Below are 15,997 nucleotides of genomic sequence, written 5' to 3'. Positions count from 1 at the left end.
GGCACGTTGAAGAAGAGCATTCCTATTAGAAAGTGAGGATACATTACGGCATTTTGTTGCATGCCTCACTTGTATTCCCTATTTACAAACTCTTTCAGCTTTTAAGTGTCCCTTTTCTTGGATATTCTGATTTGGCAGCCTCCACTGAATGGCACTTTGGCCACACTCAAAAGAAAAGCGCGTGTACTTCCCGCCTCGCCTCTTCTGGAAAAGTGTCCTTGACTCGAGTTTTCTTTACATGCTGGCTACGCAAAACCACAATTCCCGGCAAGCCAAGGGCTACCGTTAACGAACGCTACTCTTCGCAGCCCCGTAGGGTTGGACATCACCACCGATAGACTAACCTTAACCATACCAGTCCTAAGGACTAGAAACAAAGCGTTTTCTTTCTCCCTCAACGATACCGCACCTGGCTAGCTCACAGAGAACTTGCTATAATCTCTAGTGACGTACAATCGTGACGTTAATCCCCAAAGGAGACCTTTTTTGTTGGTCTCGGAGCATGCTGGGAATTGTAGTCCTGCGGGAAGGGCACGAGAGCCGTTTGGACAGAAAAACTCTATTGCGCGTGCGTAGATGTGCTTGCTTGTTAGCGGGGCCCCAGTGCGTGGCAGGAAGCGGAAGGAGGCCGAGAAGGCTTAATCGACTGACGTGTCTCTATCTGAGAAAGGAGCTGAAGGCTGTGCTACCACTTTGTCCTTCCCTTTTCCGCGTTGAGAGCGGCCAAGATGGGGAGTGAGTATCAGCGAGTTGTGGCGTTGGCTCTTCGAAGGGCTGCCTGTAGCGGGGGAGAGCGGCGAGTCGGTCTTGCCGTTACTGTGCTTGCGAGCTACAATGGAGGGTGTCTGCCGGCCTCCCTCCTCAAGTGGGCTTGCGGGGCGAGGCAGCTCAGGGAGGTCGAAGTAGTTTAATCTAGGGGCAGTGAGACGAAATGGCGGCTTGGGAGGTGGGTGGAGGAGAGGAGGAATAGGAATGCTTGTCCCGAAACGGGAAAGGAATTAAGAGGCTTCAAGATCCCTAACTAGATAATAAGTGTAGGTATGGAACATTACTGGCTGGGTGACCCTTTGTTTATGGAATCAGTGGTGAGAATGTGTCTCTCTTCTGCTAGGATTACGGCCGGTGAATGCAGAGTCTGGTGGCTCATCCAGTAATGTTTAAACGTGAAGGTCCTGTAAACAGTTAACGGTAGCAATACTTAATGTGGCACATCTAAAGTGTTCACAGTCACTCTTTGTGATCCTTGCAACAGCCTGGTAGGGTAATTCAGTATTGTCTCATCCCCCTACCTTACAGATGAGGAATATGTGGTTTTACTGAGAGAATAGTGCCTAGCATGAGGTCACTGAGTTCAAGGTGTGATTTAAATCAGTAACTATTTGTTTGACACTCGTAGACAAGCTCTGCTCTGATATATAAGTCTCAGTCAACTAGTAAATTGACACGGTCCGATCTGGGTTTTAGAAACACTTTATTTTTGGCATATGGGTGCTGTCCTATAAACACAAGCTTTCTGAGTGGCTTACAATAAAAAATGCAGGGGTTGCATAACTATAAAACCACAATTATAATAGAATGTTTTTTTGGGGGAGGGAAACCTTTTCAAATATCATTTACAAAATATGAAAGTCATTGTTTTTTGCACTTGGGTCTAAGTGCACCTCTTGTGTGAAAATAACACTCTCTTAGCACTCTCCTTCTCTGCTGCCTTCTGTTTCCCAATACAGACATACTTTTTGTTTGGTTTGTGCCATTTAAGGGTAAAGAGGCCATGATGATCTAAAAGAGAAACCACAGTGGGCTCCTCCCATGCCATCTGAGAATTCTTTCAAAATAACTATGCATGTACTCTGGTGATGGCAGGTTTCTTGCATTCGTTAGAACACATTGCTGTGGTCTGAAATGTTTTTGTTGTACCTGACAAAGTGATGGGGGTAGCCACTAGGTGGATTGTATTGTTTTTTGGCAGTAGTTTTATTTGAGATTCAAAATTGTTTTTATGATGATGTGGAGTGTTAATACCTCTCATTCTTTTTATCACACTAATGAAATGTGTGAATATGAGGAATCTCCACGAAAACACAAGACTTTTCCCTTGCAGTTTAATTTCTCACGGTTTTTATGTGTGCTGCTATTCAATAACTTTTCCTTCTGTGCTGACAGCTTCATCTCTGGTGCACTTCCTAGTTCTGTTTTTGGACAAGACACACTTAGTAATATGCCTAGTAAAAATGCATTTTTAAAAATGCAATATGGGGTTGCTTGTATGATCACCACTGTAAAAGATGCTCTAGTTTTAATCCATGTGGAGCTTCAAAGTAATGCTGCCATTAGCTGTGTTCATATTACAGTGCCTTTACAAACCATTCTTGGTGCCTGGTGGGAAGAAAAGGGTAACACTCTGTGATTAAGGTTTGACAGTTTTCTAATGGAGACACTTAAAAGTGCTGAAATAACACTTTGATTTCACAACTCAGTGGTACAGGTACACATTGGTTCTAGTGGAATTAGCCATTTGGTTTGGAAGTAAGATTCTGAATCTATAGCCACCTCAATGCATAGAATCACTAATAGTCACCTGTATCATATTATTGCCTTGGAGCTGAATGGAAATGAGAAATGTGCATGGTTGACCATGACTGACTCACTCAAGGTTACCATATAGGCCAATGGCTAGGCAAGATTTAAATTCAGGATTTCCAGGTTCAAGTCTAAGACCCTGGCTCTTAATAAATTTGCTGGTAAGGAGCTTGTGAAATCAACATTTCTGTGTTCTTCAACTTTTCATACCTTTTTTCACAGTTAAATTTCTTGAAGTAATCAAGCCCTTCTGTGTTATCTTACCTGAGATCCAAAAGCCGGAAAGAAAGGTATGTATCCTTACAACAGTGTTTTCAGGAGTTACTGCTAAGAGGAGGGATTATTTCTATTATATATTGTCCTACTTCTCAGTCAAATGTTGTGTCTCGAACCAACTCTCATCAATTAAAAAAAAAGGCAGGCGCTACTTCTAGGTTTACAACAAAAAACGCTTGAATGAGGGGAGTAAAGGTAAAAAAATGAGAACAGTTTGCCAATGTAAAAACAAGGTAGTGAGTTGTGAACAAGCATTTATAGCCAGTTGAAGTTAGGCAGATCTTTTCTTACTGATGGTCTTGCTTGGATAGAGGTGCTGCAATGACCCATCAGTCCTGGTTCCGCTGACTAGTGGTAGAGGCTCTCCAGTCCCAGGGCAACTGGCAATTGGGGCAGGGGGGCAAACTCTGCTGCTGCTCTTTCTCTGATTGATGAATGGGACCAGGCTGATCTTCCCCCTTGCCCTGATGTATGGGAAAGGCAGGGCTTGCAACTTCCAAGTGGCCCTTGGTCTGCTGTCAGTGGTAAAGAAAGGAGAAATATGTTCGATATAGTTTGTTACATTGTTAATTGTCAAGTATTACCTTATTCATTTGTGCAGGCATGTCTGTTCCTCCACCACATATGCTAGACTCCCAGCTACGTGAATGTGTGGCCCTAAGATTATTAGCATCTCTATGCTTGGATATTACCCAGCAATTGGAAAATGAAATTGTGTTCATCTGAAGTTCTAGTTATGCTTACTCTTAGCATTGGCACAATTTCTCCTTGCTTTCAGTGAACCTAAAACTTTTTGAAAGTTAATCCTTTCCTCTAATCGAAAACACTGCTAGTGACTATTTTTGTAATTTCATCACTTTCTGTAGATCCAGTTTAAAGAAAAAGTACTATGGACAGCTATCACCCTCTTCATCTTTTTGGTTTGCTGCCAGGTATACTTACTATATTTCAAAGCTTCCTTAGTGTAAAACCAAAGCCAGGGAGCTAATTTTACTTGTCTTTCCTTGGAAATTCAGATTCCGCTATTTGGTATTATGTCATCAGACTCTGCAGATCCTTTCTACTGGATGAGAGTAATTCTGGCTTCCAACAGAGGTAAGAATGTCTTCCTTAGCAAATGGCTCTGCTGCAAGATTTCACTTTTGAATACTTCATAGCAGAATCAACTAGATCATACCCCTAGCCTACGTTACATACCTTGAGGTCCCACTGACGTCTGTGTGAGAAAGTTGGCAATTGCCTAACTTTTCCATTGAAAATAATGGGATTTAAATGTTCATTACTTTGGCTGAATCATGGCCTGGATATGGAATTCTGTAGATTCTCTATGGCCATGATGATGCTGTAGTATAAAAATGTGAAGATACAACTATGATAATACATACATCATTTCAAGTAGTTTTGAAAGAATTCCTATACATTTTCTCAGTAATTCTTGCAATAATTTTGTAACTTAAGTTAGCAGTATTGCCATATTGCTGATTGAGCCCAGGGCTCAATCTCTCCAAACTGAGTGAATGGGCGGAAAAATGGCAAATGCAATTCAATATAAACAAATGTAAAATTATGCATATTGGAGCAAAAAATCTTAATTTCACATATACGCTCATGGGGTCTGAACTGGCGGTGACCGACCAGGAGAGAGACCTCGGGGTTGTAGTGGACAGCACGATGAAAATGTCGACCCAGTGTGCGGCAGCTGTGAAAAAGGCAAATTCCATGCTAGCGATAATTAGGAAAGGTATTGAAAATAAAACAGCCGATATCATAATGCCATTGTATAAATCTATGGTGCGGCCGCATTTGGAATACTGTGTACAGTTCTGGTCGCCTCATCTCAAAAAGGATATTATAGAGTTGGAAAAGGTTCAGAAGAGGGCAACCAGAATGATCAAGGGGATGGAGCGACTCCCTTACGAGGAAAGGTTGCAGCATTTGGGGCTTTTTAGTTTAGAGAAAAGGCGGGTCAGAGGAGACATGATAGAAGTGTATCAAATTATGCATGGCATTGAGAAAGTGGATAGAGAAAAGTTCTTCTCCCTCTCTCATAATACTAGAACTCGTGGACATTCAAAGAAGCTGAATGTTGGAAGATTCAGGACAGACAAAAGGAAGTACTTCTTTACTCAGCGCATAGTTAAACTATGGAATTTGCTCCCACAAGATGCAGTAATGACCACCAGCTTGGACAGCTTTAAAAGAAGATTAGACAAATTCATGGAGGACAGGGCTATCAATGGCTACTAGCCGTGATGGCTGTGCTGTGCCACCCTAGTCAGAGGCAGCATGCTTCTGAAAACCAGTTGCCGGAAGCCTCAGGAGGGGAGAGTGTTCTTGCACTCGGGTCCTGCTTGCGGGCTTCCCCCAGGCACCTGGTTGGCCACTGTGAGAACAGGATGCTGGACTAGATGGGCCACTGGCCTGATCCAGCAGGCTCTTCTTATGTTCTTATGGCTGGTGACCATGATACAAAGATGCACAAGAATGATGTATCATCTCGAAAATTGCGAACAGTGGTGCTTCAGTTCCCAGTGTGAATGCTTTTCCTTCCTTAGGGAGAACTGAAGATGTGTGCTATCCGGGATAGTTGGCAAGAAAACTGATTTTTTATCTCCCCCACCCCTATCCGCCATTCTGATTTCCACATCCAACAGGCACACTGATGGAGCTGGGCATTTCTCCCATTGTCACTTCTGGTCTCATCATGCAGTTGCTGGCTGGTGCCAAAATAATTGAAGTTGGAGATACGCCAAAAGACAGGGCTCTCTTCAACGGGGCACAGAAATGTAAGTATCAGGAGACATTGGAGAGCTTCCATTCCAGATTGGCTAATGCCTTACGCAGATACTGACAATGGACAATATGACTTGTATTCTCTCAGGTAACTTGGAGTTGGAGACTAGGTTAACTCAGTCTTTTCTTCTGACTTCATTTCTCAGTGTTTGGCATGATTATCACCATTGGCCAATCTATCGTTTATGTAATGACGGGAATGTATGGAGACCCATCAGAGATGGGAGCAGGAATTTGTCTACTTATAACCATTCAGGTAACTTTTTTTTACATTGCACTAATTGAGTGGATCTCCAGGATCTGCAGTACAGTTGAGCAGTTGTACAGACGCCAGCATTTTAAAGTTAAGCGCACTACTTTCTCCCCTACCTGTCTTTTCAAGAATTCTAATTGAATCTAGAATGTGTTTGCCACTCATCGTTTTTGGGCATAGTATTCTCCATGGAAGGCTTACATCTTTAGAAATATTAAGTACCCAGCACACGTCTACGTGCCTCAAATAATATGGATACACTTATAGTAGACCAGCTTGTAATGGCTCTTCGCCACGATGGCTAGGAATGGAAATCTCCTAGAGCAATGTATTTTTCATTATTAGATGCTGGAACAAATGGAGGATGACTAACACCATCCTACTTCAGAGTGGTTCCTAGATATGCAGCTGAACAATCTTGCCAAAGGAGAATTTCTGAAGTGGACGAGCTTTTGACTTTACACAAAATAAGAACTACCATGCTATATGATCTTCAGCGAAACAGTGGAAGTCTTCCTCTGTATGCTGGCATGTAGGCTATGGTTGTTACACTGTTTACTTTGAAATGTTAATACATCTCGTCTATGTATGTCCGAAGGGCATTTGAGCACTGGGTTCACTTTAAATTATTTAGACTTGTGTTGCTTCTCTTATACACCCAGGTCATCAAGGCCATATTGTGCGAGTTGACCCCAGTGTGGCTTAGGTGATAGTGGTGGACCTGGACTAGGAGATAGAGTTTCAAGTATCTGCACAGCTGTTGTCTTACTGCAGAGGAAGGGAACTCATGGCCCTCCAGATGAGATTGGACTCCTACTCCCATCAACCCAAGCCAGCATGGCCAGTGGTCACATATGGTGGGAGTTGTAGTCCGAGAAACATGAGGACTGCAGGTTCCCCACCCTTACCTTATTGGTTAACATTCAGAGCTTCACCCTGGCTTTGTTCCCTTCTATAAAGGGGCCTGACTGTGGCATCATATGTATATTATAATACAGATGCATATTGAATTTTATCCCATGTTTTGAGCATAAATGCTGGTGGATAGCTGACAAACAGTACAAGCAGTACAATTTATCAGCGGCAGCAGATGAAACACAATTGATAACCAATCCACGAGCTAAAAAGGTGTAAAGGATTTATTATATAAACTTATTTTTTCCCTCAAGAAAATCCTTAGCTACTAAGTTACGACAGGCTTAGGAAAGTTGGGTTTACGTGATGCTCTTCACTTCCCATACAAAAGAACCAGAGTTTATGAATCTCTCAGAAATGTACACTTACACTTTCAGTGATACTATGTAAAAACAAAAAACAAGCATAAATGAAATTAGTAAAACACGGTCGTAAGTCGGCATTTATATCAAAAGGTCAGTGATTTATTATTTAACAGTCCCTCTATTAAGTGATTTGATATGGTGTTGATGATGTTTCTTAAGTAATTCTTCTCTGCTATTGCAGCTTTTTGTTGCTGGATTGATAGTTCTTCTTTTGGATGAACTTCTGCAAAAGGGGTATGGTCTTGGTTCTGGCATTTCCCTCTTCATTGCCACTAACATCTGTGAGACTATTGTATGGAAGGCATTCAGCCCAACTACAGTGAATACGGGCCGAGGTAACCTCATGCATGTGTGGTGTTTGTTTCACTGGAAGTATAGCAACCCCTCAGATAGCAGACTTGGTGCCCCTGTGCCAACGGGATCGGATCTAAAACTGGGTATTCTTGGGAAAAATCTAAAAAATCTAAATACATGCACACAGACCAGTGTTCCTTGGGAGCCATGAAATGTTGAGTGTCAATTGGAAAAGAGAAATGGAAGACAAGCATGGGGAGTGAACTGGTTTTCTTGAGCTGTTACTCATTAACAGTATCCTGGAGAAGGGCATGATTAGCTGGCTGTGGAACCCTGAACAGAAATACTTCTATTAGGAGGTGAGGATGTTCATTTGATTGTAGGTCCTACTTTTTGCATATCATGCAAGAGACTGACTGGGGAAACTACTTTACTAATGTATTCCTCACGTGCATGTTTTGTTGCCATTCCTGAAGCTGCATTAAACCCAGGGACCTTCACTCAAAAGTTTGCTTTTATTATGTAAGAAAATGAGTATCAAAAAAGGGTTCCTTCTCTGTTGTAAACCCCAGTTTTAAGATGGCTGCTTCTGAGTTTTTGTGTGTGTGTGTGAAGTTAATACATAGTTAGAGGGGCTGATGTAGTTCTGTCAGCCATGATCACGAGTAGCTCTCCAAGTAAGAACATTTCAGTCTTCCTGCATTATTCGTGTGCCCTGGCTGTTAGATCAGCTTGGAGGGGCCATTCTCACAGTCCCATCAGCGGGCGTTGCTTGCTGTGTTGCGACCTGAGGTGGAGCCTTCTCAGTGATTGCGCCCAGCCTCTGGACCCTTTACCGTGGGGCATGGATGGCAATGTATCATTGATGGTCTCCTGTAGTCTAGTCAAGACACATTTTATTTCCTCGTGTGTTCGCATGATCTGGCTAGCTTACCCTGGAGGTTTATGATTGCCTGTACTCTTTGTTTTTCTGGTTTTTAACGACTTCATGTTTAGTTATCATTTTTATGGTAATGTAAACCACTTTGGGAACATATTGGTGAAAAGCGGTTGTCTTTTTTTCTTTTCTAACTCGCTCATGAGAAGATGAGAAACAGTAGTCCAGGGCTGTGTATTATAAGGCAAGCTACGGTGCTTATATATATCCAAGTACATCTATATCTGCAAGGAAGCTCGATTCAAGTCTCTTGGATGTAGGAGTGCTGCTCTTCTATCAGTTTGCTCTTTAATGGCTGCTCCAAGTATGTGGCAGGTTGACAAAGGTAGAAGGGGCTTCTGCTTGTCTGGACACACTTTTTTGTTCAGTGTCTTGCAATTCTTGAAATAGCAATCTGGGCTGTATCCATTGGTGTCCATGCATGAAAGGAAGGGGACTTTCCACTGCATGAGCAGACATCTACTCACACAGTGTTGGATTTCATCTTCTCTTATGACTTATCTCAGTGGGAGCAATTATGGTATAAGAGACTCACCTTTAACAAACATTTTTCTGCAGTCAGTTCAAAAGTCAAACTAATAAATGAAGCACCAGATTACTTGCAACTGACAATTTTTTCTTCACTTTCTCTCCTAAGGTGTGGAGTTTGAAGGAGCCATCATTGCCCTGTTCCATCTGCTGGCTACTCGCACAGATAAAGTCAGAGCTCTCAGGGAAGCTTTTTACCGTCAGAATCTCCCCAACCTTATGAACCTGATTGCCACCATATTTGTCTTTGCTGTTGTCATTTACTTTCAGGCAAGTAGAATTATGGAATGTTGTTCAAAGCTAGGCAGTATGAAAACAATACCAGCCTGTATATATTTACTTAACAAGATGCTTATTGCAACATTTGTGACTGGGTCTTAAGTGTTGTCCAAAATTTGTAGGCATTTAAATGTTGTTTCTTCATCCCCTTCCATGTTCCTTGGCCTTCTTGTTAAAGCTGTCTGTGGCCCCACTCCACATGATCTTTTGTTCCTTGTTTGTCATCACTTCCTTCAAATTCACTCTGAAGATACCTTTTCTGTGTGACATCCTCTTCATCAATTCCAGCTTGTAACCAAGCTGTAAATACTCTGAATGGGGTACTCGTTCTCTCCTTTTTTACCCACTGTCTGTCTTACACTGAAATTTCATCAGGAGCAGGGGCCTCCGTTTGTTGCATGCTTAAATCTGGAAAACTTTACTTCCTTACACTAAAAGCACAATATAAATAACAGCTGAGCATGCTATGATCATCAGCAAGCGTATTTAATTCATATTAGCCTTAATGCCTTTTTAATGCCTGCTTATACAAAGCACGTCTCTTTACTTCTAAAAAGCATTGAGACTGTTTCCAGGCTGTTGCTATTTTGTGGGTATGAGTCAATCATACTGAAAAATATGGTGGAGCAATTAACGTAGATTTGGTGTTCTTGCACAATACATCTGCTTCAGACCCCCCAAAGAAATCTAAAAAGAATTGTAACAAATGATGGAAAAATGCACTAGAAAGTGTGGTATAATGGTTGAATGATATCAGAAAACCTCCCTGCAAATCAATCGGAATGAACACTCAATAAACAGTTATGTTTACTCTCTGCACAAATTTTGTACAAACAAAACAGGATGAATGTGCAAACAGATCATCTGGAAGAGCCCCAAGATGACTTTATTGAAAGTTTTTGGAGTTGTTCTACATTTTTGTCTTTAACTCTCATTTTTGCAATCAACAGGGTTTCAGAGTGGACCTCCCTATAAAATCTGCCCGCTACCGTGGCCAGTACAATACTTACCCAATCAAACTCTTCTACACCTCCAATATTCCCATCATTCTTCAATCTGCCTTGGTGTCCAATTTGTACGTCATCTCCCAGATGCTCTCTGCTCGCTTCAGTGGCAACCTTTTGGTTAGCCTGCTGGGCACTTGGTCTGTAAGTATCCACTTGATAAGACTTACCTTGGATCTTGCAATTCTAAATATAAACCTGCTTAGTTTTTATCACAAAGGTGTTTTTGAGAAGAGTCAGGTTGCAATCTTATACTCATTTGAGAGTAAATCTTACTGAACTCAATGGTGCAATTTTGAGCAGGCATGCATAGAATTATGTTATGAGTGACTAACATGTAATGTTTGTCTTAGGAGCCAAGTAGTTTTCATATCAAGCACATGTCTTGCTGGCTTTTTGTGTCCTCACCAGCTCCTACAGAATTTCTTAACATGCATGGAGAAACCTATGCAGGTTATGGCTGCTATATTTGAATTCTAGGCCCATAAGTGGAATGAATGTGACCTTTGGTGGCTGCATAATACCTATGCACTTAAGGCAACATCTAAACTGCCCTTTTTTATTTTCAGGATACTTCAACTGGAGGTTCTGCCCGTTCATACCCTGTGGGTGGCCTCTGTTATTACTTGTCTCCTCCCGAGTCATTTACTTCAGTGCTGGAAGATCCTGTCCATGCAGTTGTTTACATCGTGTTTATGTTAGGTTCCTGCGCTTTCTTCTCTAAAACTTGGATTGAAGTCTCTGGCTCTTCTGCCAAAGATGTAAGTAAATAACATAGATCCCACAGCTCTGGATGCTTCGCTCCTCTCTGTCTGCTTTGTCATTTAGCAGAAGGTACAGTGCTGTGTGTAGCCTGCTAGTGTTACTTAAAAAAAGGTATAATTTTATTTATGAGAGGATCAAATTTTACTAAAGGATAGGATACAAGCAAGCATTTTAAATTTTTAAAACATTACTGCGTGATACTTCCCTCTTGCTGAAAATGTCATTCCATGCCTGAGCTGTTCACCATCCTGAGTTTATATCTGTCAGGGTTGTCTATTAACAAAAGAGGGGAGAGCCATGAACTTGCTTTGCACAAAATGGGTTTTGGCCTTTAAAAAGCTAGGCTACAGCATATTAATCTTTAAGATGCCACAGAACTCTTTCATGTTTGAGCTTGTGAATATTTGTAGTTTGCTTCCTTCTGCCAATCATTCTCTTGAGGTTACATGAAAAGATGCAGTGGTTTCCTTGGGCATTATGTAGATGTCAAAACATGCCTTGCATCAACTCGTATATCTTTTCAGTTTGGTTTTCAGAAATATTTGTAACGCTGCTACTTCAAGAGCCTTGCCATGCTATTTTTAATAGTTCTTAAATGAGGAGCTCTGAAATCTCTTATTTGTAGGCAAAAAAGGTAAAGGTGTCCCCGCACTTGTAGTGCGAGTCGTTTCAGACTCTTAGGGTGACATCTTGCAATGTTTACTAGGCAGACTGTATATATGGGGTGGGATTGCCAGTTCCTTCCCTGGCCTTTCTTTACTCCCCAGCATATGCCCGGTACTCATTTTACCAACCATGGATGGATGGAAGGCTGAGTGGACCTCGACCCCTTTTACCGGAGATTCGACTTCCTCCTTCCGTTGGAATCGAACTCTGGCCGTGAGCAGAGCTTTGGCTGCGTTACCGCCGCTTACCACTCTGTGCCACGGAGGATCATACTTATTTGTAGACAGTGGAACATTAATTGAATGTAAAAACTAAACCTCTTTACTCCATTACTTTGGCCAATGCAGGTTGCTAAACAACTGAAAGAGCAACAGATGGTTATGAGGGGTCATAGAGAAACCTCCATGGTTCATGAACTCAATAGGTGAGTTACAAACCTGCACAGATTCATTATGATTTTTACTGTTGCTCATATTAAGTCAAGGTTATGCTTATTCACAGCTATACCACTTTGTACTCCTGTAAGGTTAATGCTCATGCGGAGTTGTAGATTTTTTTACATGCCATCAAGATCCTAGCTTTATAAGAGCATCTGTTAATTTCTGAGGACATCTGCTTTCCATTTTTAGAAAGCCTCATTGCTGACCATAAAAAAGGCAGACGTGGTATTTATTAATGATCCTTAGGCAAGAAGAAGTCAGGGTTGACCTTGGTTGTTTTCTTGCTGCTTCTGCTTCAAATAACTATTATGTGACACAAGTGCAGAACATGAGTTGTGGGCCATAGTGGAACTGCCTCTTAAGATGCACATGCATGATGACCGCAGGAAGAATTGGTTTTCATTTATACCTTAAAGACAAGTGGTGTGTGCACACACATGCACATTGGTCAGATGGAGTGCATGTGCCTTGAGCATCATATCAGAGTGCATACTCAATCATGTCTTAATGTTTGTAGGGACTTAATGCGTAGCTAACTTTCTCTGGATTCTGTCCCTGTGCCTTAACTACCTAGACCACGTATACAAAACATTTTTTTCCCACTGACTTCAGGTTGTAGTTCCAACAAGTGTGTTCTGTAGTACCTGTGCCTGAAGATGATGCTAATAATGATGCTAGCACTTTGATCTAATACTAAGTTCTTTCCTTCTCATTGTGTCTCTCATCAGATACATTCCTACAGCAGCTGCGTTTGGTGGCCTCTGCATTGGTGCCCTCTCTGTGCTGGCAGACTTCCTTGGGGCAATTGGATCAGGCACAGGAATCTTGTTAGCCGTCACTATCATTTACCAGTACTTTGAAATATTTGTAAAGGAGCAGAGCGAAGTTGGCAGCATGGGAGCGCTTCTCTTCTAAATGAATTGTCCCATGGACCCTATGGGAGGGTGAAGAGTGTTCTAGGATTTTAAAAAATCGGGTGAAAAAGATTAACAGCGACACAGTAACATGGGCACATTGCATTAATAGGAACACTTGTTTTAATGTTTTCCAAAGCACATTCCTTTGGTTCAGACTTTGTTAATATTCAGTTAATGTTTTATAAATCTCTGGAAAATGTGCAAAAAAAACTTTTTAGAAAAGAAGTTTTTTGTTAATTATTGCTGGAAGCAACTGTCCTAAAATCTGGTTTAGTTTTGGTTATTTACTCTTCTCTGTTCTCCCCCCCCCCCGTCCTATCCTGGATTGCTGGAGCTTTTCCAGCTGCAGTATATAAGTGTGGGAAGGCATCAGTGGGTGACATCCAATGGTGTCAGCCCACTTGCACAATTGACTTCAGTTCATCTATATGGGACATCCCCTTGCCCTCCTCCCCCCCATGCACACCCCAAATCTGTTGTAGAGGGGCTGCAAGGAAAAGAGAGGAAAGGGAAGTAATGTCTTGTTGGGCAATGTTGGATCTTGCCCCATCTCTTCGGTAGTGAAAGAGATCTTTCCTACCCCCTCATCCCAATTTGTATCTTTTTGTTGTAATTACATGCCTTCACTCTTCCTCTAGGGTACTACAAATGTGGGACTGCCAGATATGTAATTGGGTACTCTGGGTCTTGTGCTTAAGTGCAGACTGTTGGCTCCTGACTGTTGCCTCACTTCTGCAGGTGTTAATACATTATGTCTGTCAGTAGAAAACTCAGGTCAGGCTACTTCACAGGAAGAAATCACCATGCCTCAGAACTGTACGTTGAACAAGCACAGACCTTTTGCAAGTAATTCCATACAGGAAGCCTGAAATTTCCCAGATGGATGTTGTCTGTATTCTTATATCCTGAAAAGAACTGTGTGCTACAGTATTCCTCCTGGAGGTTACCATTCTCTTAGAGTTCTTATCTGTCATCATGTTAAAATAAGTTCTGTCCCAGCAGGTATGAGTGCTATACTCATCCAGTTGCCTGCTTGCTGAAGAATACATAGAAGCTGCTACTTATAAAACTTGCATATCGCTCCAGAACATTTTTCTACCAGTTTTTTCCCCTGGCATAGTGACTAGAAATCATGCATGTTGCTGCCTGCATAAAATGGGTTTAAAGAACACTTTGGGTGCTCTTGCAACCTGACTGCAGGGCAGTGATGGCATTTCTCTGGAGGCCTAATGGCTCTTGCTTATGTTTAGGACAACTCCTACCAAATAGGAGAAGTAGCCATAGAGTCCTTGAGGAGTTTTGCCCCACCTTGAACATTCCTTAAAGACTCAAAACAGGATATATTGGTGGTTGTAAGGTGTATTGTGTGTATTGTGTAGGACAAAATAAAAACACTTGGTATAAAATGAAGCCTGCCAGTAAATTTTCCCTTTTGTCAAGGTGATATTGGCCCGGCTCCCACCTCAACAGGATCAGGCTGAAATATTTTCTGTTACTTCAAGTCTATGTCTGGCTGCCTAGTTTTCTTAACTGGCATTTACAATGACAAAGGCCATACTAGGGCTGGAAGCATGTCAGCCCCTAACCCAGACAAAACAGGCAGGCACCAGAGCTCTTGATGTCTCAACCATGCCATTCAACAAGGGCATGTGGAATAGAACAGCCTTGCTAACAGCATGGATGCAACCATTCAAATTCAAGTATGCTGTAGGAAGGCTGGCCAAAGCAGCACATGATCATTACAAGGGCAGATGTGGGTTGAAGTGGAATCGTCTAAGTGCTGGAATTGCATTAAAATCTGTTTTAGCCTGGATACACTTTAGAAATTTTGATCTTTAAAAATCAAATGAATAACACACCTCTGTGCATTTTGCTTCATTCTAATGGGCACAGCCTGAATGAAGGATTTGAATTACAGTTTGAGGAGTGCTTGTGCAGGGTCCTCTTGAAAATGGGGTGTAGGACTATCCTAAACACCCATATCAACTCTCATTCTGATATTTTGAAGGCATTTACTGTATTCTCTGTCTCTCTCACTCACACACACACACACACACTTTGAAAATAAATGCAGAGGTTGAACTTTAAGCAGAGCATGGCTGTTGTGTAATGATACTTAGCATTTAAGTAGTGTTTCGCATATTATGCTTTTGTAATACTTGCAATACCCAGGATTGTATCCAGTGCCATCACTCAACTGATGGTAAGGCTTCCAACAATGGAATGGGGAGAGAAGCAACTTTCAGTAATTCCCTTGCCACACTTGGATTATTGATTATGTGACTATTACCCCTCCCCACCCTTGGTTTTGAGTAGTAAGGATCGTGTGGATTGGCATATATATGTTGGCCCCTATTTGAATGTTTTGGACAGCTACATCAAGCATGGTGTAACCGTCACCAAGAGGTCAAGCTGGTGTGGTTCCCCATATGTACATCTGTGATGGAGAACTGGTGGCTCTTCAGGTTCTATTGGACTATAACTCCTTTTAGCCCTGGGCAGCTTAGTGCTCAGGAATGATGGGGTCCAAAAACATTTGGAATGCTGCAGATTTCCCACTCCTATAGATGAAGAACATCTGTTCAGGGCTGAGGAGCTGATAAGTGAACCTAGTGGTACCAAGTAACAATATACTAATTGGTCTGTGCTGGACAAGCAAATGCAAGAATGTGACATCACATTTCAATCTCCATTCATGATAGTTTAGGAATGACTCCAACTAGGGTCTTTCAAACGAGCCATCTCCCTGTCTGATTTCTGTTAGCAATCACATAATTCAGGTTATTCTTAAACACTGCATTCAGGAGCTGGTTGTGAAGCCCTTCAACAATTATAAAGGATGACTACAGTCCCAGACTCTATTACAGTGACTGGCATATCGGTGTTGATTAGAATGCTTCATGATAGGTTACAAAGACTTTCCTTGTGGGTCAGGGATTAGAATGAATGGGGGTTGCTGGGATTTGTGACCACCTACTTGTAGGT

At 41.9% G+C, this 15,997-nt stretch overlaps 1 protein-coding gene across 1 annotated transcript; it reads left to right on the top strand.

Moving 5' to 3' along the window:
• The first annotated feature begins 589 nt into the window (after window positions 1-589).
• On the top strand, window positions 590-14,422 carry SEC61A1 (SEC61 translocon subunit alpha 1). The gene is made up of 12 exons (XM_061618365.1): window positions 590-735; window positions 2,803-2,870; window positions 3,723-3,788; window positions 3,873-3,951; window positions 5,511-5,642; window positions 5,796-5,905; window positions 7,364-7,517; window positions 9,051-9,211; window positions 10,171-10,368; window positions 10,794-10,985; window positions 12,003-12,079; window positions 12,824-14,422. The coding sequence occupies exons 1-12, from the start codon at window positions 729-731 to the stop codon at window positions 13,008-13,010; spliced, it is 1,431 nt and encodes a 476-aa protein (XP_061474349.1). The 5' UTR covers window positions 590-728; the 3' UTR covers window positions 13,011-14,422.
• The last annotated feature ends 1,575 nt before the right edge of the window (window positions 14,423-15,997 follow it).

The sequence above is a fragment of the Rhineura floridana genome, chromosome 3, assembly GCF_030035675.1.
Source record: "Rhineura floridana isolate rRhiFlo1 chromosome 3, rRhiFlo1.hap2, whole genome shotgun sequence".
NCBI classification, from domain to species: domain Eukaryota; kingdom Metazoa; phylum Chordata; class Lepidosauria; order Squamata; family Rhineuridae; genus Rhineura; species Rhineura floridana.
Note: the sequence above shows the minus strand (reverse complement) of the source record. Positions and strands in the feature narration are given on the sequence as shown.